Raw genomic sequence first — 25,724 nt, 5'->3', positions numbered from 1 at the left:
GTAGTCAACTGAACACAGAGTCACCACACAGAGTGCTGTACTTTTGATCATAGCCGTGGGAAGTAGTTTGGGATGCCATTATTTTCCCTATAGGAGGGGAGATGCATTAAAACAAGTCCATCTACAGGCATTCGGGTTAGAGCTGGGTATAGATGGTTTAGAGAGAGAGAGAGAGAGAACTGGGTATAGATGGTTTAGAGAGAGAGAGAGAGCTGGGTATAGATGGTTTAGAGAGAGAGAGAGAGAGAGCTGGGTATAGATGGTTTAGAGAGAGAGAGAGCTGGGTATAGATGGTTTAGAGAGAGAGAGAGAGAGAGAGAGCTGGGTATAGATGGTTTAGAGAGAGCTGGGTATAGATGGTTTAGAGAGAGCTGGGTATAGATGGTTTAGAGAGAGAGAGTGAGAGCTGGGTATAGATGGTTTAGAGAGAGAGAGAGAGAGAGCTGGGTATAGATGGTTTAGAGAGAGCTGGGTATAGATGGTTTAGAGAGAGAGAGAGAGAGCTGGGTATAGATGATTTAGAGAGAGAGAGCTGGGTATAGATGGTTTAGAGAGAGAGAGAGCTGGGTATAGATGGTTTAGAGAGAGAGAGAGAGCTGGGTATAGATGGTTTAGAGAGAGAGAGAGAGCTGGGTATAGATGGTTTAGAGAGAGAGAGAGAGCTGGGTATAGATGGTTTAGAGAGAGAGAGAGCTGGGTCTAGATGGTTTAGAGAGAGAGAGAGAGCTGGGTATAGATGGTTTAGAGAGAGCTGGGTATAGATGGTTTAGAGAGAGCTGGGTATAGATGGTTTAGAGAGAGAGAGAGAGAGCTGGGTATAGATGATTTAGAGAGAGAGAGCTGGGTATAGATGGTTTAGAGAGAGAGAGCTGGGTATAGATGATTTAGAGAGAGAGAGCTGGGTATAGATGGTTTAGAGAGAGAGAGATGGGTATAGATGGTTTAGAGAGATAGAGAGAGAGCTGGGTATAGATGGTTTAGAGAGAGAGAGAGAGAGCTGGTATAGATGGTTTAGAGAGAGAGAGAGAGCTGGGTATAGATGGTTTAGAGAGAGAGAGAGAGAGAGAGAGAGAGAGAGCTGGGTATAGATGGTTTAGAGAGAGAGAGAGAGAGAGCTGGTATAGATGGTTTAGAGAGAGAGAGAGAGAGCTGGGTATAGATGGTTTAGAGAGAGAGAGAGAGCTGGGTATAGGTGGTATAGAGAAAGAGAGAGCTGGGTATAGATGGTTTAGAGAGAGAGAGAGAGAGAGAGAGCTGGGTATAGATGGTTTAGAGAGAGAGCTGGTATAGATGATTTAGAGAGAGAGAGAGAGAGAGAGATGGGTATAGATGGTTTAGAGAGAGAGATAGAACTGGGTATAGATGGTTTAGAGAGAGAGAGCTGGGTATAGATGGTTTAGAGAGAGCGAGAGCTGGGTATAGATGGTTTAGAGAGAGCGAGAGCTGGGTATAGATGGTTTAGAGAGAGAGAGAGCTGGGTATAGATGGTTTAGAGAGAGAGAGAGCTGAGTATAGATGGTTTAGAGAGAGAGAGAGAGCTGGGTATAGATGGTTTAGAGAGAGAGAGAGCTGGGTATAGATGGTTTAGAGAGAGAGAGAGAGTGAGAGAGAGATATTTGTGAATCATTTTCATTAAGATTCCTCCAACTTTGCACAACTCGTAGAGCAATATACACAGAGTAAAAAAACACGAAGAACACCTGCTCTCACCATGACCCAGACTGACCAGGTGAATCATTAGGAACACCTGCTCTCTCCATGACAGACTGACCAGGTGAATCATTAGGAACACCTGCTCTCACCATGACCCAGACTGACCAGGTGAATCATTAGGAACACCTGCTCTCTCCATGACAGACTGACCAGGTGAATCCAGGTGAAAGCTATGATCCCTTATTGATGCCGAGTGTTAAATCCACTTCAATCAGTGTAGATGAAGGAGAGGAGACGAGGTTAAATCATTATTTTTTAAGCCTTGAGACAATTGAGACATGGATTGTGGATGTGGTTGTGGATGTGATTGTGGTTGTGGATGTGGTTGTGGATGTGGATGTGGTTGTGGATGTGGTTGTGGATGTGGTTGTGGATGTGATGTGGATGTAGTTGTGGATGTGGATTGTGGATGTGGATGTGGTTGTGGATGTGATGTGGATGTGGATGTGGTTGTGGATGTGGTTGTGGATGTGGATGTGGATGTGGATGTGGATGTGGATGTGGATGTGGTTGTGGATGTGATGTGGATGTGGATGTGGATGTGGATGTGGATGTGGATGTGGTTGTGGATGTGGTTGTGGATGTGGATGTGGATGTGGATGTGGATGTGGATTGTGGTTGTGGATGTGGATGTGGATTGTGGATGTGGTTGTGGTTGTGGATGTGGTTGTGGATGTGGTTGTGGATGTGGTTGTGGATGTGGATGTGGATGTGGATGTGCATGTGGATTGTGGTTGTGGATGTGGATGTGGATGTGATGTGGATGTGGATTGTGGTTGTGGATGTGGATGTGGATTGTGGTTGTGGATGTGGATGTGGATGTGATGTGGATGTGGATGTGGATTGTGGTTGTGGATGTGGATGTGGATGTGGATGTGGTTGTGGATGTGGATGTGGATTGTGGTTGTGGATGTGGATGTGGATGTGATTGTGGATGTGGATTGTGGATTTGGTTGTGGATTGTGGTTGTGGATTGTGGATGTGGATGTGGATGTGTACCATTCAGAGGGTGAACAGTTAAGACAAAACCAACGTAAGTGCCTTTGAACGGGATGTGATAGCAGGTGCCAGGCGTTTGTGTGTCCAAGAACTGCAACGCTGCTGTGATTTTTTCACTCTCAACAGTTTCCCCTGAGTATCAAGAATGGTCCACCACCCAAAGGACATCCAGCCAACCACTTGAAAGACCCATTCTGGTGTGTCTTTGGCATTAACATTACAACTCTTTAACCAGGGTTAAGTTTTCAGAAGACTGAGGCGGGTTGAGGTTGGCAGCGTCATGTTATGGGTCTGCTTGTCACCGGCAGGGAGTTTGTCAGGATCAAAAATAAATATTAAAGGAACGGGTAAAAAGTTAAGAGGAAACGACCCGCCTCTCCGTCTTCTGAAAACCCACATCACAATACCCCGTAATGACATCACAATACCCCGTAATGACATCACAATACCCCGTAATGACATCACAATACCCCGTAATGACATCACAATACCCCGTAATGACATCACAATACCCCGTACTGACATCACGATACCCCGTAATGACATCACAATACCCCGTAATGACATCACAATACCCCGTAATGACATCACGATACCCCGTAATGACATCACAATACCCCGTAATGACATCACAATACCCCGTAATGACACCACAATACCCCGTAATGACATCACAATACCCCGTAATGACATCACAATACCCCGTAATGACATCACAATACCTCGTAATGACATCACAATACCCCGTAATGACATCACAATACCCCGTAATGACATCACAATACCCCGTAATGACATCACAATACCCCGTAATGACATCACAATACCCAGATAAGAACCCACCTCGGTCTTCTGAAAACCCTGGTATAGTTTTATTATTATTCAGTGAGACAATTACACACATGTTTATACAAAAGTCACACTCCAGAATGGCTTTCCAAGAGGTGTTGAGTGTTCCTGAGTGATCTAGTCACTTAAATCTGCTTAAAAAAAAATAAATAATAATAATCACATCACAAGGTTTAAATGTTGCTTGTCAAATCAAATCAAATGTTATTGGTCACATACTCATATTTAGCAGATGTTTATATTACCTTTATTTAACGAGGCAGTAACTGGTCTAGGAACAGTGGGTTAACTGGTGAGTGGGTTAACTGGTCTAGGAACAGTGGGTTAACTGGTCTAGGAACAGTGGGTTAATTGGTCTAGGAACAGTGGGTTAAACTGGTCTAGGAACAGTGGGTTAAACTCGTCTAGGAACAGTGGGTTAAACTGGTCTAGGAACAGTGGGTTAACTGGTCTAGGAACAGTGGGTTAACTGGTCTAGGACCAGTGGGTTAACTGGTCTAGGAACAGTGGGTTAAACGGGTCTAGGAACAGTGGGTTAAACTGGTCTAGGAACAGTGGGTTAAACTGGTCTAGGAACAGTGGGTTAAACTGGTCTAGGAACAGTGGGTTAACTGGTCTAGGAACAGTGGGGTTAACTGGTCTAGGAACAGTGGGTTAACTGGCCTAGGAACAGTGGGTTAAACTGGTCTACGAACAGTGGGTTAAACTGGTCTAGGAACAGTGGGTTAAACTGGTCTAGGAACAGTGGGTTAACTGGTCTAGGAACAGTGGGTTAAACTGGTCTAGGAACAGTGGGTTAAACTGGTCTAGGAACAGTGGGTTAACTGGTCTTGGAACAGTGGGTTAACTGGTCTGGGAACCGTGGGTTAACTGGCCTAGGAACAGTGGGTTAACTGGTCTAGGAACCGTGGGTTAACTGGTCTAGGAACAGTGGGGTTAACTGGTCTAGGAACAGTGGGTTAACTGGTCTAGGAACAGTGGGTTAACTGGTCTAGGAACAGTGGGTTAACTGGCCTAGGAACAGTGGGTTAAACTGGTCTAGGAACAGTGGGTTAACTGGTCTAGGAACAGTGGGTTAACTGGTCTAGGAACAGTGGGGTTAACTGGTCTAGGAACAGTGGGTTAACTGGCCTAGGAACAGTGGGTTAAACTGGTCTAGGAACAGTGGGTTAACTGGTCTAGGAACAGTGGGTTAACTGGTCTAGGAACAGTGGGTTAACTGGTCTAGGAACAGTGGGTTAACTGGTCTAGGAACAGTGGGTTAACTGGTCTAGGAACAGTGGGTTAACTGGTCTAGGAACAGTGGGTTAACTGGCGTAGGAACAGTGGGTTAAACTGGTCTAGGAACAGTGGGTTAACTGGTCTAGGAACAGTGGGGTTAACTGGTCTAGGAACAGTGGGTTAACTGGTCTAGGAACAGTGGGGTTAACTGGTCTAGGAACAGTGGGGTTAACTGGTCTAGGAACAGTGGGTTAACTGGTCTAGGAAAAGTGGGTTAACTGGTCTAGGAACAGTGGGTTAACTGGTCTAGGAACAGTGGGTTAACTGGCCTAGGAACAGTGGGTTAACTGGTCTAGGAACAGTGGGTTAACTGGTCTAGGAACAGTGGGTTAACTGGTCTAGGAACAGTGGGTTAACTGGTCTAGGAACAGTAGGGTTAACTGGTCTAGGAACAGTAGGGTTAACTGGTCTAGGAACAGTAGGGTTAACTGGTCTAGGAACAGTAGGGTTAACTGGTCTAGGAACAGTAGGGTTAACTGGTCTAGGAACAGTGGGTTAACTGGTCTAGGAACAGTGGGTTAACTGGTCTAGGAACAGTGGGTTAACTGGTCTAGGAACAGTAGGGTTAACTGGTCTAGGAACAGTAGGGTTAACTGGTCTAGGAACAGTGGGTTAACTGGTCTAGGAACAGTGGGTTAACTGGCCTAGGAACAGTGGGTTAACTGGTCTAAGAACAGTGGGTTAACTGGTCTAGGAACAGTGGGTTAACTGGTCTAGGAACAGTGGGTTAACTGGCCTAGGAACAGTGGGTTAACTGGTCTAAGAACAGTGGGTTAACTGGTCTAGGAACAGTGGGTTAACTGGTCTAGGAACAGTGGGTTAACTGGTCTAGGAACAGTGGATTAACTGGTCTAGGAACAGTGGGTTAACTGGCCTAGGAACAGTGGGTTAACTGGTCTAAGAACAGTGGGTTAACTGGTCTAGGAACAGTGGGTTAACTGGTCTAGGAACAGTAGGGTTAACTGGTCTAGGAACAGTAGGGTTAACTGGTCTAGGAACAGTAGGGTTAACTGGTCTAGGAACAGTAGGGTTAACTGGTCTAGAAACAGTGGGGTTAACTGGTCTAGGAACAGTAGGGTTAACTGGTCTAGGAACAGTGGGGTTAACTGGTCTAGGAACAGTGGGTTAACTGGTCTAGGAACAGTAGGGTTAACTGGTCTAGGAACAGTAGGGTTAACTGGTCTAGGAACAGTAGGGTTAACTGGTCTAGGAACAGTAGGGTTAACTGGTCTAGAAACAGTGGGGTTAACTGGTCTAGGAACAGTAGGGTTAACTGGTCTAGGAACAGTGGGGTTAACTGGTCTAGGAACAGTGGGTTAACTGGTCTAGGAACAGTGGGTTAACTGGTCTAGGAACAGTGGGTTAACTGGTCTAGGAACAGTGGGTTAACTGGTCTAAGAACAGTGGGTTAACTGGTCTAGGAACAGTGGGTTAAACTGCCTTGTTCAGGGGGCAGAACTACAGTTGTTTATTGCGGACGTAATGAAATGCTTGTGTTTCTAGCTAAAAACAGTGTAGTGGTATCTAACAACACACAACAATACACAAAATCTAAAAGTAAAATAATTGAATTGAGAAATGTTTTAAATATTAGGACGAGCCGTTGTCGTAGCTGTCAATCTGTAGGCCGCGTAAAATTTTGACCAAAAACAAAAACAATTGATATATGTTGCCCCCTAAGAGCTGGTAGAATCTTAATGGGACATGACTCCCTCTGTAAAGGCTACAACAGGTGCTTCCACTCAGGAGGCGTTGGGGGACTTAATCCCATGTATGATACTGTACTATAGTTTCTATTTTTATTTTATAGGCAAGTCAGTTAAAGAACAAATTCTTATTTTCAATGACGGCCTAGGAACAGTGGGTTAACTGCCTTGTTCAGGGGGCAGAACGACAGATTTGTATCTTGTCAGCTCGGGGATTTGAACTTGCAACCTTTCGGTTACTAGTTTCTCTTTCTTCATTTGCTAAATGTTCTTCAACTTTCACCTTGAGGAGTGATGTTGTGTACATCTGTAGGAGGAGGAGGGGGAGGGGGAATCTAATCTCATCTTTATTTTTAATTACATTTCAAGGCAGCAAAAAAAAAAATTAAAATGTTTTAAAGTTCAAGACAGGTGAAGAATTGTATTATGTTACCCTGCGACGGTTACTTGAGATTGTCACGTAGCCTGACAGATCGACAGCTATAGTGACCAACGTTTTATTTGGGATGTTTACAGCAGTTTGAAACGGATATATTACAAGATAATAAGGTATTATTATAGGTTCTTATGTCGCTGTTTTTCCACGTCCCAAAATGGTGCTCTATTCCCTATATAGTGCACTACTTTCTACCGAGGCCCATAAGGGACATTGGGAACATGTGACTGACATTGGGAAGTCACATCTGGACGAACTGACAGGACGGCAGCTATGGCGTGAATATACCTGTTGTGGTGGTTAATACAACCTGGTTATAACATAGGGAGGGTAGCCTAGTGGTTTAGAGCGTTGACCCGGGAAATAAAAGGTTGCTGGATCGAATCCCCGAGCTGACAAAAATCTCTCGTTCTACCCCTGAACAAGGCATTGAACCCCACTGTTCCTAGACCGTCATTGAAAATATGACTTAGTTCTTTAACAGACTTGTCTAGTTAAATAAAAAAATATATCAATGGCCGTTCATATTTTGTTACTTTATTGTTTGTGCACAGCGAGCAAAATGAGATAAAATACGTCTTTTTCAACGGCTTGTTCTCATAAGGATTATGGCGGGAAACGTTCAAACAGACATGGTTATGACGAGGAAATGTAACGGGACACGGAGCCTATTCGGGTTCTTAATGAGTCTTAACCGCTCGAAGCGGCGAAGAACACCCTAAACTAAGGATTGTATTCAATTCACAGAAAGAAATCAATTAAATATCATTACAACCAGTTCAAATCAAATCGAATTGTATTAGTCAATTGCCCAGAATACAACAGGTGTAGACCTACCAGTGAAAGGCTTCCTTTACGAGCCCCTTAACCAACAACGCCGTTTCAAATAAATACGGATGAGAATAAGAGATAAAAGTAACAAGTAATTAAAGAGCAGCAGTAAAAAATAAAAACAAAATATACAGTTTATACACAATCATAACTTATTTTCACAACGTCTCATGTACTCTTGGAGGGGAAAACAATATATATATAAGTGCTTAAAATACATGTACGTGTGTGTCGTTCTAATTCCTCGTCATACCGGGCGGTTTACTCTGCCTGCATTTTGGCCTCTGAAAAAGCGGTCCAAAAGCTCCATGTTTAGACACAAAGCACAAGCCTGAAGAAATCACATCTTCAATTATTTTATTTACGGATGTTTTTTATTATTATTATTATTATTGTTGTTGTTGTTGTTGTTGTGACCTCTCAAGTTTTATAGGCCTACAAGCTTTTACAAATATTCCCCCGGAAATAAAAATTGTAATAAAAATAAATAAATTGCAGTTCCTTATCCTTGTCTCTTCGTCCTCCGATTAGAAAATTAAATACATAAGCAATTAAATACATTTTTTTTTTTAAATGTAAAACTCCCAACACAACAGCCAATCATGTATACAAAATGATTGTTGCTTTAGGCTGGGGATATTTGGGAGAGGAGAACTAACTCCTGTCAGGATACGGTGACTTTAATCCAAGGCGTTCTGATCTATTACCATAATTCATTACCTCTACCCCAATCAGAACAGAGGAATAGAGGAGAGGAGAGGAGAGGAGAGGAGAGGAGAGGAGAGGAGAAGAAAGAGGAGAGGAGGAGAGGAGAGAAAGAGGAGAGGAGGAGAAGAAAGAGGAGAGGAGGAGAAGAAAGAGGAGAGGAGGAGAGGAGAGGAGAGGAGATGAGGAGAGGAGAGGAGAGGAGATGAGAGGAGAGGAGAGGAGAGGAGAGGAGAGGAGAAAAAGAGGAGAGGAGAAAAAGAGGAGAGGAGAGGAGAGGAGAGAAAGAGGAGGAGGGGTGCTTCTTTAAAAAGTGTTTATAATGATGGCAGAGAATTCGAGCCAGAATTGTTGTTTTGGTTTTAGTTCCATCCATTCCTTTTTCCCATTTCCTTTATTTTGTACTTATGACAAGTTCTCTCTCTCGTTTTTTTGGGTGGGTGAACCCCCTAAACGAAAAAAAAGCAATGAAAAATTAATAGCGCATGTTCACTCCGCGTTCCTTTATTACACGCCCGCGTGATTGTCAACATAATGAGAGAGAAAAAAACGCACGATATCTCCGTATGCCTTCGTTTATTAAAAATAAAAATAAAGGCACAACTAATAAAATACAGTCGATATGTCACTGACAGGAAAGTGAACGGCTTGGGCATTAAAATAAAAAAAAACGTGTCGCCATTCTAACCTATACGTTGCCTAGGAAACACATTCAACCTGACGTAAATATATGTTCGTACAAGTAGGATAAATTCCACTAATATTTCCGCATGTGGAGTATAGTTACCCAGGAGAACCCTAGCTAGACTACCTGCCACCCCTCCACTCTAGCCACTAGGTTACCTGCCACCCCTCCACTCTAGCCACTAGTCTACCTGCCTCCTCTACACTCTAACCACTAGGCTGCCTGCCTCCTCTACACTCTAACCACTAAGCTACCTGCCACCACTCCACTCTAACCACTAGTCTACCTGCCTCCTCTACACTCTAACCACTAGTCTACCTGCCTCCTCTACACTCTAACCACTAGGCTACCTGCCTCCTCTACACTCTAGCCACTAGACTACCTGCCTCCTCTACACTCTAACCACTAGGCTACCTACCTCCTCTACACTCTAACCACTAGGCTACCTACCGCCTCTACACTCTAACCACTAGACTACCTGCCTCCTCTACACTCTAACCACTAGACTACCCTGCCTCCTCTACACTCTAACCACTAGTCTACCTGCCACCTCTACACTCTAACCACTAGGCTACCTGCCTCCTCTACACTCTAACCACTAGGCTCCCTGCCACCTCTACACTCTAACCACTAGACTACCTGCCTCCTCTACACTCTAACCACTAGTCTACCTGCCTCCTCTCCACTCTAACCACTAGGCTACCTGCCTCCTCTACACTCTAACCACTAGGCTACCTGCCACCTCTACACTCTAACCACTAGGCTACCTGCCTCCTCTAACCACTAGGCTACCTACCGCCTCTACACTCTAACCACTAGACTACCTGCCTCCTCTACACTCTAACCACTAGGCTACCTACCGCCTCTACACTCTAACCACTAGGCTACCTGCCTCCTCTACACTCTAACCACTAGACTACCTGCCTCCTCTACACTCTAACCACTAGGCTGCCTGCCTCCTCTCCACTCTAACCACTAGGCTACCTGCCTCCTCTACACTCTAACCACTAGACTACCTGCCTCCTCTACACTCTAACCACTAGACTACCTACCGCCTCTACACTCTAACCACTAGTCTACCTGCCTCCTCTACACTCTAATCACTAGGCTGCCTGCCTCCTCTCCACTCTAACCACTAGGCTACCTGCCACCTCTACACTCTAACCACTAGGCTACCTGCCTCCTCTACACTCTAACCACTAGGCTACCTGCCTTCTCTACACTCTAACCACTAGACTACCTGCCTCCTCTACACTCTAACCACTAGACTACCTGCCTCCTCTACACTCTAACCACTAGTCTACCTGCCTCTAACCACTAGGCTACCTGCCTCCTCTACACTCTAACCACTAGACTACCTGCCTCCTCTACACTCTAACCACTAGACTACCTGCCTCCTCCACACTCTAACCACTAGACTACCTGCCTCCTCTACACTCTAACCACTAGGCTACCTACCTCCTCTACACTCTAACCACTAGGCTGCCTGCCTCCTCTCCACTCTAACCACTAGTCTACCTGCCTCCTCTCCACTCTAACCACTAGACTACCTGCCTCCTCTACACTCTAACCACTAGTCTACCTGCCTCTAACCACTAGGCTACCTGCCTCCTCTACACTCTAACCACTAGTCTACCTGCCTCCCCTCCACTCTAACCACTAGGCTACCTGCCTCCTCTACACTCTAATCACTAGGCTACCTGCCTCCTCTACACTCTAACCACTAGGCAAAAACAATATTTGTGGGAGACATTTTACAAACTTTTAAATTAAAGGCAACAAAATAAACATGCATATATGTTGTCTTCTGGCTCGTCCTCCTTATCAAAGGTTAGTAGTTCCGTCAACAATATGACGTTCCTCCCTTCTCTTTCCTCGTTGACTTCCGGGTCTGTAACCGATGGTCTACCCCACGGTATAAACCACGGACCCGCTACGGATCGGGAGGGAGTAACAGAGTAACGTGCCCACGGTGCACCTCCTTCAATAGACAATTCTATAAATTATTATTTCACGGGTCAGAGACGGCAGCGGAGGGACGCGCACTATCACACGCCCGCGCACACAGAGCGTTACCAGGGGGTCCTGTCAATCACAGAGCGAACGTGTGTGTGTGTGTGTGTGTGTGTGTGTGTGTGTGACCAACCGGGTGTGTGTGTATTGTTGTGTATTGTTGTGAAATTGTTAGATATTACTTGTTAGATATTACTGCACTGTTGGAGCTAGAAACACAAGCATTTCATTACACCGGCAATTACATCTGCTAAGCATGTGTACGTGACCAATAGATTTGTATTTGTATTTGACAGAACCTGGGCTTAACAAGGGTCTGAACTTGGACCTGTTGTAGACGAAATGCACCCTCTCCAAACCCGTTGGATTAGCGCCATGAGACGGGTTGAGAGACAGAAAACCCCGAACTACTAACGACCTACATACAGGTAAACTGGTCTTATTAATAGACAAGCTTTAACTGCGCAATTAGACGCTCAAACCCACGTTCTCCAAACATAAAATGTCGAAGTTACTCCGGACGTCAACATTTGTCAACGTGTTGTTGTTTTTCCTGCTACTCTGCATTGTTTCGTCATCAGCATCTAGAACAGCTTCGACGCTCCGTGATTCTAATCTGGAACTCTTATCGGGACGGACGTGACAACATTCTAACTATAATTACATTCTGTCATTTGTTGTTTTGGTTTTTTTGACGGTGGGTTGAGATCTGGTGACTGAGGTGACCATTGGCGTATGGTTTACATGGGTTTTCATCTTCCTCGAAACACCATTCAGTGACCACTGGTGTCCTGTACGATGGGATGGGGGCATTCAAATCAAATCCAATGTTATTAATCACACGCGCCGAATACAACAGGTGTTTTACGGTGAAATGCCCGAACTAACAATTCAGTTGAAAAAAAATACGGATAAGAATAAGAAATAAAAGTAAGAAGTAATTAAAGAGCAGCAGTAAAATAACAATCGTGAGACTATATACAGGGGGGTACCGGTACAGAGTCAATGTGCGGTTAGTTGAGGTAATATGTACATGTAGGTAGAGTTAATTAAGTGACTATGCATAGATGACAACGACAGAGAGTAGCAGCTGCATTGAAGAAGGGGGGGGGGGGGGGGTGGGGTACAATGCAAATAGTCTGAGTAGCCATTTGATTAGGTGTTCAGGAGTCCTATGTCTTGGGGATAGAAGCTGTTCAGAAGCATTGCCATCCATAGACATAGTAGCCAAAATAATGGCCTGCAACAGCAGCACGACCCCTAAGAATGAGGAGATGTTCATTGATTCGTTAACTCAGGAGCAACACCTGCTTTCAATATACTTTGTATCCGTCAATTACTCAAGTGTTTCCATTATGTTGGCAGTTACCAAGCTAGGCTTAGATTTCCCATTCTCTTTACCCTCCCTGTCTATACCCTCCCTGTCTATACCCTCCCTGTCTATACCCTCCCTGTCTATACCCTCTGTTGGCAGTTACCAAGCTAGGCTTAGATTTCCCCTTCTCTATACCCTCCCTGTCGTTACCCTCCCTGTCTATACCCTCTGTTGGCAGTTACCAAGCTAGGCTTAGATTTCCCCCTCTCTATACCCTCCCTGTCGTTACCCTCCCTGTCGTTACCCTCCCTGTCTATACCCGCCCTGTCTATTCCCTCCCTGTCTATTCCCTCCCTGTCTATACCCTCTGTTGGCAGTTACCAAGCTAGGCTTAGATTTCCCCCTCTCTTTACCCTCCCTGTCGTTACCCTCCCTGTCTATACCCTCCCTGTCGTTATCCTCCCTGTCTATACCCTCCCTGTCTATACCCTCCCTGTCTCTACCCTCCCTGTCTATACCCTCCCTGTCTATACCCTCCCCTCCCTGTCTATACCCTCCCTGTCGTTACCCTCCCTGTCTATACCCTCCCTGTCTATACCCTCCCTGTCTATACCCTCCCCTCCCTGTCTATACCCTCCCTCTCTATACCCTCCCTGTCTTTACCCTCCCTGTCTATACCCTCCCTGTCTATACCCTCCCTGTCGTTACCCTCCCTGTCTTTACCCTCCCTGTCTATACCCTCCCTGTCTCTACCCTCCCTGTCGTTACCCTCCCTGTCTCTACTCTCCCTGTCTCTACCCTCCCTGTCTATACCCTCCCTGTCTATACCCTCCCTGTCTATACCCTCCCTGTCGTTACCCTCCCTGTCTATACCCTCCCTGTCTATACCTTCCCTGTTGTTACCCTCCCCTCCCTGTCGTTACCCTCCCCTCCCTGTTGTTACCCTCCCTGTCTATACCCTCCCTGTCGTTACCCTCCCTGTCTATACCCTCCCTGTCTATACCCTCCCCCTCTATACCCTCCCCCTCTATACCCTCCCTGTCTATACCCTCCCTGTCTATACCCTCCCTGACGTAATTAAAGAGAGGAAGTCGTGTGAAGAGACACACACACCCTCAGAGGAAGGTGTACACACAGGCCATCTAGGGAGGTCCGTTTCATTTAGCTCTCTGCAGAGCACCGTCGGGTTCAAAGGTTATTCAGTCACACAAATCCTATTACCTCTCCTTCTGTAGACCGGAGGCCCAGTCCTGAACCCCACAACCAGATGAAAGCGAGAGAATGTTCTGTCGGTTTCTATACACCTCCCTCCCCCCTTCGCATCCCTCTCTCACGGAAAAATACAACACGTGTTATCGCGCATTACATTATCAATGAATGAAATATATTTGCATTGACATATAGGGCCGGGCATCCTTTCACAATACAACATTATCCATCATGATAATCACAACTCTTACAATAAATCACCGTAAAGAAACAAGAAGAAGGTGGGGGGGGGGGGGCGCGCGCATTTGATTTAGTCAAAGTAAATAATCGATTGTTTGGCTAAATCGAAGAACTTAAAATACACGACATAGACTATATTACGGGCTACTTTCAGTAATACGTAATGGGTTTATAACGGTGTCATGGTTGTGTAATGAATGCAGTGACGCAACGTTGTTGAGACCGGCACAAATGAATAGGCCAGTTAGAAGCGGGGCGGCCTATAATAACACATCGTATTACGTGACAGGCCTAACCACGCCTGTTAGTACAGTTAGTACCTGACGCCCCTTTACGCGTGGCGTCGTAAATAATGAGCACCATTTTGGAATGTCTATACACGTCATAATAATGACAACAAAAAAACGGACGTTTGTATCAAAATGTCACCTCAGCGGGTTTCCGGTATGGAATTGATGCGCGTGAGGTTCGATCGCCTTGTTCTTCTGTGTTGCCGTAGTTTAACATAAAAACCAACAGTTAAAACAACCCTGTTGGTTTTTATGAATATTCTGAACCAATACTAATTTAGGAGGAGGGGGGGGGGGGGGGACGGTTAGACCTGGTTTCACTTAAACTCACTATATGTCTTTAGTGGTATCAATAGAATCGAAGGGGGTTTCTGAAAAGTTGGAATAGGTAGGCCTAGTTTTGAGTTTGAAAAAAATGCAGATATTTATTTAGATAATCAACCGTCGTTTAGAACCCAGAGAATATATATTGATAACTATTACTAATATAACTAATCGATAACTATTGCTAATGTTGGCGCTGTTTCCACCCCCCCCCCCCCCCCAAAAAAAAATAGCTTGCAACGGAAAAAACACCTCAGACCACAAGAGAAGTAGGAACTTCGATCAGTTGTTGCAGATGTGTGTGTTTGTTACGAGCATGCAAATTCAAGAATTTAAAATAGACAATTTTAAATGTTGTAAAAAGTGCAACCCGGAAGGCAAGACAACAACACGTGCATCATTTTTTTTGGTTTGGCCAGTATAAATATGTCTAGACTAGAGGCTATGTTATAACATGCAATGGCGACACTATCAGACATTTTCACATTTTTCTCAAACATACTTTAAAAAAAAATATATATATATATATTAAGCAACGAATCGAAAATGAACTGATGTCTGTTATCGCTAATATGTATTCCCTCTGGATCAACACAATAGGATTTATACACATTTAACTAGGGGGGCTTTTGTTTTCTTTTTAAACGTGTCAAACCTGTATATTATAATTTTTTTGTCATGATTTCGACATAATTTGAAGCATCAAAAAAAATTAAGTATAATTAGGAAGAGCTATTTGTAGCCTACATTCAAATGAATGATATGAAAAAGCCGAACCCGAGTCGGGGACCATGGTAACGCGTGAACACAGTAAACACGGTAAACGTTTCAGCAGATCACGCTCTGGTTTAGGACGTAAATATTACAGTCGAACAACAAGAGACTCAATATATTCCATGACACCAGTGAGGCGACTTGGTTAAAGCGTTTGTGTGTGTGTGTGTGTGTGTGTGTGTGTGCCTGTGTGCGTGTGGCTTGCAGAGGCCCTTTCTCCACTGTTGCGTGCGTTTGTGTGTGAAGACAAGACCTTCACCCAATGAGCCTCTGTCCTCTCCTCGACAGACTGCTGTGATTGATCCTGTATTTTTGTACAGTGCATTGACACCATACACGTGGGTAATACTGATATAAGAGAGGGGGCCCCTCTCTCAATGTGTGCTCATGTCCCCCCCCTCCCTCCTCCCTATAAAATGGAGAAATACATATGAACAGATGCATAGATTAGATTAGCCGAGTTTGAGATTAACCGAACTAGATTAGCCACTTGTTCAGAATCCCAAAGTCATGTTTAACATCTGCCAAGTCATCGCTAGCAGCACACCTGTCGCAGGTCTGTCTTCTGTACGCGTCACGCGTCACGCGTCACGCGTAAAACACCTGATATACCGTCAAAAAAATAAAAAACAAACACACACGAATCGACTTCATAAAACACCGACTTTTATCATCTGCATATAACACAAGTCTGAACGTTACACAACGGCCTTAAAGCAATGCGGAATATATACAGGATGCATCAATTACTGAATTCAAGAACAGCCCCAATGCAAACTGTTAAGTAGCCTGACAACACTGACAACACGGACTGTATCTAGAGTCTGGCTGGTTAAACGTCTCTTGGAGAATCTCACCAAAAACATGTGCTACACGCGCCACTTAAAAAATATAGGCCCCTTAATTAAAAAAAAGTTCAAACGGAAATCGAGTTAAATTACTTCAGAAAAAGTTATAGATTGAACGTCATTGAAAAAAAAAACTCACCCTGTTGGAAACTTCACATTGGAGAAAACTGAAGCCAAAGCTAAAAACGCATTCCTGTTTGACAATGATAATATCGTTGTGTGGTAATACTTCATCATTAGTAAGTCGCCTAAAAGCGTCAGGTCTATGAGAGTTGTTAGCATAGAGAGAAGCAGCCAACGGCCCTTACCTACCTGCTCGTCCCGGCCTCAACACATGACCCTCGGCCTCTACTTCCATTCTGCTCCCGTTGGGCTTGGAGCTGGGCGGGGGAAGCGATGGATGTGTGGGGGGGTGTTGGGTGGGGGGGGGGAGTGTTGGGGGGAGAAAGAACAAAAAACTTTTCTCTAACGCTTCCCCTCTTCCTCCTCTCTCCCTCCTCACACACTTTTTTTTTTCCTTTCTCTCTTTTCTCTCTCTCGCAACAGTACTTTTTGGTGAGTTGTATAAAGGGGTGAAATAATTCGACCCTTCCGCTCCCTATTGCGACACTGCACAGGGCGCAGTGATCTGAGACTAAACACTTTAGGTGGAAAGGCCTTGGAGGGGAGCGTGAAATGATCACACCGAGAGGGAGTCAAAAGAGCCGCGCTCTCAATGTGCGCTCATGTCCCCCCCCCCCCTCCCCCTCTTTCTCTCTTTCACTCTCTCTCTCTCTTTCCTACACACGCACGAACGCACAACGAGACACACAATGGTATCAATATACACACACACACACTGGCACGTCACACGCACACACGTGCACCTGCAAGGCTGTGGTCCCCGCGCGCTTGCGCATCTGTCACGGAGTTCCACTTTACCAAACTACCCCCCCCCCCCCCCCATCTCTCTCTGTCTCTCACCAGCTTTCCCCATGATACTCTCTCTATCCAACGGCCAACGAACACAACGTTAAACGCGACTCGTCGTTGAGTCGACTGCTTGTAGTAATGGCACAGACGAATGAATGACGGCAACAACTGTCTGTCATCCGGATCCTGCACTTTTAGGAAAAAAATAACCGATTTTGGGGTGGGGTGGGGGCACTGATCCTAGATCGGTACCTATAGGGGGGGAAACTTCTAGCTCTTCTCAGCGTCATCACCCACCTGTTGTTGTTAAAGCACGACAACTTTTGAGCCTCGATCCCCTTTGAGACTGTCGCCTAGTGGTTTATAAATACCTCAGACTACCTCTGACTACTTCTGACTACGTTATAGTGTTCTGATCTACAGGCACCGTGTGTGTGTGTGTGTGTGTGTGTGTGTTTATTAGGCGTATAGACTGTACCCTGTGTTAACGTGCTGGTTAGTTTGGCTTTGAACTGAAGCCCGGTCCATGTCAGGAGAGGAAGAACTCAACGTATTATTAGGTATGTAAATCAACCATGACTTGGCCTTAGAGCAGCAACGAGAGAGTAGGGAGGCATCAGACAGACGTGTGTTTCTCTCTCTCTCCTCTACCCTCTCTCTGTCTCTCTCTCTCTCTATGTCTCTCTCTCTGTCTCTCTGTCTCTCTCTCTCTGTCTCTCTGTCTCTCATTCTCTCTCTGTCTCTCATTCTCTCTCTGTCTCTCATTCTTTTTCTGTCTCTGTCTGTCTCTCTCTCTGTCTCTCTATGTCTCTCTCTCTCTCTGTCTCTCTCTGTCTCTCTCACTCTCACTCTCTCTCTGGAAAACATCATCAGAGCGCTGGTCGGTTGGTAGTTCGGGTCCCAGGGTTCACGAACGACACAGAGACAATTGAGTGCAGAACAAAGCGTTGAGACAGCGACCAATTTTACTCGCCTTGTCTCGCTCTGCTCCCCCCCCTCCGCGACCCTGACCCTTCTGCCTCCCGCGACAACGGGGCGGGCGAAACAAAACACAACATAAATAGCGACGTTTTATTCATAGTGACGTTTAAGAAGCCATTCACCAGAGCGCAATAAGACAGAAAAGATATTGACTTGATGTCATTGTGACGTCGTTTCCTTGTCGTAAATACGGTGTAAAAATTTTAAAAAAACACCTTGTAAAATATCGTTTTTGTTGTTGTTGTTGTTGTTTCAATATCAATTATTCATTCAATCAATAATTGTAAATCATTTAAATCAATAATCAAAATGAGTAATATTGTGACTGAGATGTGTGCATCGTGTTATACCAGACAGTTAAAACCTCTCTAAAGGCTGTTTAAACACCTTGCATGGATATTTATAAAGACATAAAGAAGCACTTAAACACAATATTCAATTCACTCTTTCACTCTTACACAATATGCCCATAAACTCAGAACCCTCCATTGGTGTCTTTGGCTCTGAAGTGACCTCTATTGGAGTTGTCTCCCTGAACAGAACAGCAACATTAAAACAACCGTTATTCGGCCAACATAAAAAACAGACAGGAGTTTGTGAAGTGCAAACCAACCGTCCGTTTCTTTCTCCGCCTAGTTTAGGAGAGGAGGGTAATTTACGTTTATGATTTTATAGTGATGTCATTTCTACTTCTCGGCATAACAAAGCGCATGTTTATTTTTATTTTACCTTTATTTAACTAGGCAAGTCAGTTTAAGAACAAATTCTTATTTTCAATGACGGCCTAGGAACAGCGGGTTAACTGGTCTAGGAACAGTGGGGTTAACTGTCGTAGGATATAGCAGAAGGACTAAAAGGGGGGGAACATATAACATATCTTCGATTAAAATAATACACGCCCTAAAAACCCACTGCGTCAAAGTTGGAAAATATACTGATTATATTATTTTGTGAGAAGGAAAATATTTGATTATATAAGTCGGGTCTTAACAGCCTTATTAAAACGGTTTTTACAGCGTTTGAATATTTTCTCTCTGCAGGCCACACATATTAGTCAATTCTATAGGCCTTTATCCGAAAAACATACCAGGGATTTATTTTCAAACCATGAAAACATATAAGTGGTAATGTGTTAATAACTATTATTACTACCTATTCATTATTATTATTATTATTACTATTATTATAGGGGTATATTTCGTTTTTGTTGCAATGATTTCGGATAACGAAACATGAAACAATTTCCTCTATATATAAATAAATAATACTTAAAACCTATCGTTTTTTTTTTAATCAAACGCTACAAGGAGACAATAACTGAGTTTGCATCCAATTTTTTTCTCGTGTTCCTTCTGGGAGAAAGATCCTAAAATAAAATACTATTGGTGAGAGTAATGCCAATAACTGAACTGAATTTATAACCTATTTTAACGCCATATAATCATGGTCCCGATACATTCACGTTTTTCTCGATCGATCAAATCAAATTGTATTTATGACGTGCGCCGAATACAAAATCCCACCGACAGGACCTCACAGTCGCAAACGCTTCCTTTACAAGCCCTTAAACCAACAATGCAGTTTTAAGAGAAAATACCTAAAGAAAGAAAATAAAAGTAATAAATAATTAAAGTGCAGCATTAAAATAACAATAGTGAGGTTTATGTAAAGGTGGGGGGTGCTGGATCTCCACTGCGCATTTGTTGTCGCAGTGTAATTTAGGCCGATTTTGGATCCAAAACAGTCGCCTACAGTAGCTATGTCACATACAGATGAAACCCCTTCATTCGTGTATTTAATGTAGGCCTGCGTATCATTCTACTTCATTCATGTATTTAATGTAGGCCTGCGTATCATTCTACTTCATTAATGTATTTAATGTAGGCCTGCATATCATTCTACTTCATTCATTCATGTATTTAATGTAGGCCTGCGTATCATTCTACTTAATGCATTTAATGTAGGTCTGCATATCATTCTACTTCATTCATGTATTTAATGTAGGCCTGTATATCATTCTACTTTATTCATGTATTTAATGTAGGCCTGCATATCATTCTACTTCATTCATGTATTTAATGTATGCCTGCATATCATTCTACTTCATTCATGTATTTAATGTAGGCCTGCGTATCATTCTACTTCATTCATGTGTTTAATGTAGGCCTGCGTATCATTCTACTTCATTCATGTGTTTAATGTAGGCCTGCGTATCATTCTACTTCATTCATGTGTTTAATGTAGGCCTGCGTATCATTCTACTTCATTAATGTATTTAATGTAGGCCTGCATATCATTCTACTTTATTAATGTATTTAATGTAGGCCTGCGTATCATTCTACTTTATTCATGTATTTAATGTATGCCTGTGTATCATTCTACTTCATTAATGTATTTAATGTAGGCCTGTGTATCATTCTACTTCATTAATGTATTTAATGTAGGCCTGCAAATCATTCTACTTCATTAATGTATTTAATGTAGGCCTGCAAATCATTCTACTTTATTAATGTATTTAATGTAGGCCTGCATATCATTCTACTTCATTAATGTATTTAATGTAGGCCTGCGTATCATTCTACTTCATTCATGTATTTAATGTAGGCCTGCATATCATTCTACTTCATTAGGACCACCTTTAGCCAGTAAATTCGCATTAGTTTGGGTGATATTAATTATTATTATTATTATTATTATTATTGTTTGTTGCTTTTCCTTTTATTTAGCTGGTTAATGAATGTGATTAGAGCGAGGCGGGGGTTGGGGTGGAAAGGGATATTGTTTCTGTGACCCCCCCGGTCTGACCGAGCGGAACCGGAAAGAATCGCATTAAGAGCGCGAGACAGAAGAACTAAAGGAACAATTAGAAGAGAAACGTAAACAAAACAAATGCATACTTTGTTTGTTTGTGGGTCCTCGTCCTTCTCTGCGGCTTTCATCCAGCCGCCAGTCCTCAATATAAAGCGGTTTCAAAGGGGAAGTCTACACATGTTTTCGGTCCCTACATTAACTTGCTAATGCAGCGCAATCATATCCTCAAACTGATTCAGCCTAGCGGCAATGTACTCAATACATTTGTTGTCGTCGACAAAACATCACTTACACACTATAAACATATAGACTAATATATATATTATATAACATATAGTAATACTGTCTGAACCGTCTTTTTTCGGGATGTGAGGCCATTGTAATTTACAGAAGATGAAAAACTATCTCTCTCTCTCACACACACACACATACAGGCGCCTTCAGAGACTATTCATACCCCTCGATTTATTCCACATTTCGTTGTGTTACGACCTGAATTTAAAATTATATTGACTTTTTTTTTTTTTTTTACATCTACACACGATACCCCAATAATGACATCACAATACCCCAATAATGACATCACAATACCCCATAATGACATCACAATACCCCAATAATGACATCACAATACCCCAATAATGACATCACAATACCCCATAATGACATCACAATACCCCAATAATGACATCACAATACCCCAATAATGACATCACAATACCCCAATAATGGCATCACAATACCCCAATAATGACATCACAATACCCCAATAATGACATCACAATACCCCAATAATGGCATCACAATACCCCAATAAGACATCACAATACCCCAATAATGGCATCACAATACCCCAATAAGACATCACAATACCCCAATAATGACATCACAATACCCCAATAATGGCATCACAATACCCCAATAAGACATCACAATACCCCGATAATGACATCACAATACCCCAATAAGACATCACAATACCCCGATAATGACATCACAATACCCCAATAAGACATCACAATACCCCGATAATGACATCACAATACCCCAATAAGACATCACAATACCCCGATAATGACATCACAATACCCCAATAAAGACATCACAATACCCACATAATGACAAAGTGAAAAACATGTTGTTGTTTTTTTAGACATGATTTTCAAATGTATTGGTAAATGAAATACAGAAATATCTTATTTACATAAGTATTTACAGCCCCGAGTCAATATGTTGTAGAAGCACCTTTGGCAGCGATTACAGCTGTTGAGTCTTTCTGGATAAATATCTAAGAGCTTTGCAAACGTGGATTATTCTTATTAAAATTCTTCAAGCTCTGTCAAGTTTGTTGTTGATCATCGCTAGACAAGCCATTTCCAAGTCTTGCCATAGATTTTCAAGCCGATTTAAGTAAAAACTGTAACTAGGCAACTCAAGAACATTCGATTTCTTCTTGGTAAGCAACTCCAGTGTAGATGTGGCCTTGTTTTGTAGATTATTGTCCTGCTGAAAGGTGAATTCCTCTCCCAGTGTCTGGTGTAAAAGCAAACTGAACCAGGTTTTCCTCTATGATTTTGCCTGTTCTTAGCTCTGTTCTGTTTATTTTCATCCTGAAAAACTCCCCAGTATTTGCTGATGACAAGCATACCCATACCATGATGCAGCCATGATGCTTGAAAATAAGGAGGCTTTGCATTTAGGCTAGAAAGTGTCTTCCTTTGTAGATGTTTTTTTTTACATCCCCCTATATCCTCCAGTAGACTAGCCTATATCCCCCAGTAGACCAGCCTATATCCCCCAGTAGACCAGCCTATATCCCCCAGTAGGTCAGTCTATATCCCCCAGTAGACCAGCCTATATCCCCCAGTAGACCAGCCTATATCCCCCAGTAGACCAGCCTATATCCCCAGTAGACCAGCCTATATCCCCCAGTAGACCAGCCTATATCCCCCAGTAGACCAGCCTATATCCCCCAGTAGGCCAGCCTATATCCCCCAGTAGGTCATTCTATATCCCCCTACATCCCCTAGTCGACCAGCCTATATCCCCCAGTAGACCAGCCTATATCCCCCAGGAGACCAGCTTATATCCCCCTATATTCCCTAGTAGACCAGCCTATATCCCCCAGTAGACCAGCCTATATCCCCCAGTAGACCAGCCTATATCCCCCAGTAGACCAGCCTATATCCCCTAGTAGACCAGCCTATATCCCCCAGTAGACCAGCCTATTTCTCCAAGTAGACCAGCCTATATCCCCCAGTAGACCAGCCTATATCCTCCAGTAGACTAGCCTATATCCCCCAGTAGACCAGCCTATATCCCCCAGTAGACCAGCCTATATCCCCCAGTAGAACAGCCTATATCCCCCAGTAGACCAGCCTATATCCCCCAGTAGGAGAGCCTATATCCCCCATTAGACCAGCCTATATCCCCCAGTAAACCAGCCTACATCCCCCAGTAAACCAGCCTACATCCCCCAGTAGGCCAGCCTATATCCCCCATTAGACCAGCCTATATCCCCCAGTAGGTCAGTCTATATCCCCCAGTAGACCAGCCTATATCCCCCAGTAGACCAGCCTATATCCCCCAGTAGGCCAGCCTATATCCCCAGTAGACCAGCCTATATCCCCCAGTAGACCAGCCTATATCCCCAGTAGACCAGCCTATATCCCCCAGTAGACCAGCCTATATCCCCCTATATCCCCTTGTAGACCGGCCTATATCTCCCAGTAGGCCAGCCTATATCCCCCAGTAGACCAGCCTATATCCCCCAGTAGACCAGCCTATATCCCCCAGTAGGCCAGCCTATATCCCCCAGTAGACCAGCCTATATCCCCCATTAGACCAGCCTATATACCCCAGTAGACCAGCCTATATCCCCCAGTAGGTCATTCTATATCCCCCTACATCCCCTAGTCGACCAGCCTATATCCCCCAGTAGACCAGCCTATATCCCCCAGGAGACCAGCTTATATCCCCCTATATTCCCTAGTAGACCAGCCTATATCCCCCATTAGACCAGCCTATATCCCCCAGTAGGTCAGTCTATATCCCCCAGTAGACCAGCCTATATCCCCCAGTAGACCAGCCTATATCCCCCAGTAGGCCAGCCTATATTCCCAGTAGACCAGCCTATATCCCCCAGTAGACCAGCCTATATCCCCAGTAGACCAGCCTATATCCCCCAGTAGACCAGCCTATATCCCCCTATATCCCCTTGTAGACCGGCCTATATCTCCCAGTAGGCCAGCCTATATCCCCCAGTAGACCAGCCTATATCCCCCAGTAGACCAGCCTATATCCCCCAGTAGGCCAGCCTATATCCCCCAGTAGACCAGCCTATATCCCCCATTAGACCAGCCTATATACCCCAGTAGACCAGCCTATATCCCCCAGTAGGTCATTCTATATCCCCCTACATCCCCTAGTCGACCAGCCTATATCCCCCAGTAGACCAGCCTATATCCCCCAGGAGACCAGCTTATATCCCCCTATATTCCCTAGTAGACCAGCCTATATCCCCCAGTAGACCAGCCTATATCCCCCAGTAGACCAGCCTATATCCCCCAGTAGACCAGCCTATATCCCCTAGTAGACCAGCCTATATCCCCCAGTAGACCAGCCTATTTCTCCAAGTAGACCAGCCTATATCCCCCAGTAGACCAGCCTATATCCTCCAGTAGACTAGCCTATATCCCCCAGTAGACCAGCCTATATCCCCCAGTAGACCAGCCTATATCCCCCAGTAGAACAGCCTATATCCCCCAGTAGACCAGCATATACCCCCCAGTAGGAGAGCCTATATCCCCCATTAGACCAGCCTATATCCCCCAGTAAACCAGCCTACATCCCCCAGTAAACCAGCCTACATCCCCCAGTAGGCCAGCCTATATCCCCCATTAGACCAGCCTATATCCCCCAGTAGGTCAGTCTATATCCCCCAGTAGACCAGCCTATATCCCCCAGTAGACCAGCCTATATCCCCCAGTAGGCCAGCCTATATCCCCAGTAGACCAGCCTATATCCCCCAGTAGACCAGCCTATATCCCCAGTAGACCAGCCTATATCCCCCAGTAGACCAGCCTATATCCCCCTATATCCCCTTGTAGACCGGCCTATATCTCCCAGTAGGCCAGCCTATATCCCCCAGTAGACCAGCCTATATCCCCCAGTAGACCAGCCTATATCCCCCAGTAGGCCAGCCTATATCCCCCAGTAGACCAGCCTATATCCCCCATTAGACCAGCCTATATACCCCAGTAGACCAGCCTATATCCCCCGGTAGACCAGCCTATATCTCCAAGTAGACCAGCCTATATCCCCCAGTAGACCAGCTTATATTCCCCAGTAGACCAGCCTATATCTCCAAGTAGACCAGCCTATATCCCCCAGTAGACCAGCCTATATCTCCAAGTAGACCAGCCTATTTCCCCAGTAGACCAGCATATATCCCCAGTAGACCAGCCTATATCCCTAGTAGGCCAGCCTATATCCCCCAGTAGACCAGCCTATATCCCCCAGTAGACCAGCCTATATCCCCCAGTAGACCAGCCCATATCCCCCAGTAGACCAGCCCAACAGGGGTCTATCTCAGCCACAGCTCCACAGTCGGCTAGCACAGGAAGTCCCCCAGTAGACCAGCCTATATCCCCCAGTAGACCAGCCCAACAGGGGTCTATCTCAGCCACAGCTCCACAGTCAGTTAGCACAGGAAGTCCCCCAGTAGACCAGCCCAACAGGGGTCTATCTCAGCCACAGCTCCACAGTCGGCTAGCACATGAAGTCCCCCAGTAGACCAGCCT

The 25,724-nt window shown here is 44.5% G+C and overlaps 1 protein-coding gene across 1 annotated transcript in view; it reads right to left on the bottom strand.

The window, feature by feature from the left end:
- Positions 1-16,589, bottom strand: part of LOC139394397 (paired box protein Pax-5-like) — a 124,297-nt gene extending 107,708 nt beyond the window's left edge. The window contains exon 1 of the mRNA XM_071142451.1: positions 16,531-16,589. Within this exon, the coding sequence (XP_070998552.1) occupies positions 16,531-16,576 (46 nt within the window). The 5' untranslated portion in view covers positions 16,577-16,589. The remainder of the gene's footprint in view (positions 1-16,530) is intronic.
- Positions 16,590-25,724: the final 9,135 nt, after the last annotated feature.

This window comes from Oncorhynchus clarkii, unplaced genomic scaffold (genome assembly GCF_045791955.1).
Source record: "Oncorhynchus clarkii lewisi isolate Uvic-CL-2024 unplaced genomic scaffold, UVic_Ocla_1.0 unplaced_contig_11375_pilon_pilon, whole genome shotgun sequence".
NCBI classification, from domain to species: domain Eukaryota; kingdom Metazoa; phylum Chordata; class Actinopteri; order Salmoniformes; family Salmonidae; genus Oncorhynchus; species Oncorhynchus clarkii.
The sequence above is the reverse complement of the archived record's forward strand: the minus strand, read 5'-3'. Positions and strand labels throughout refer to the sequence as shown.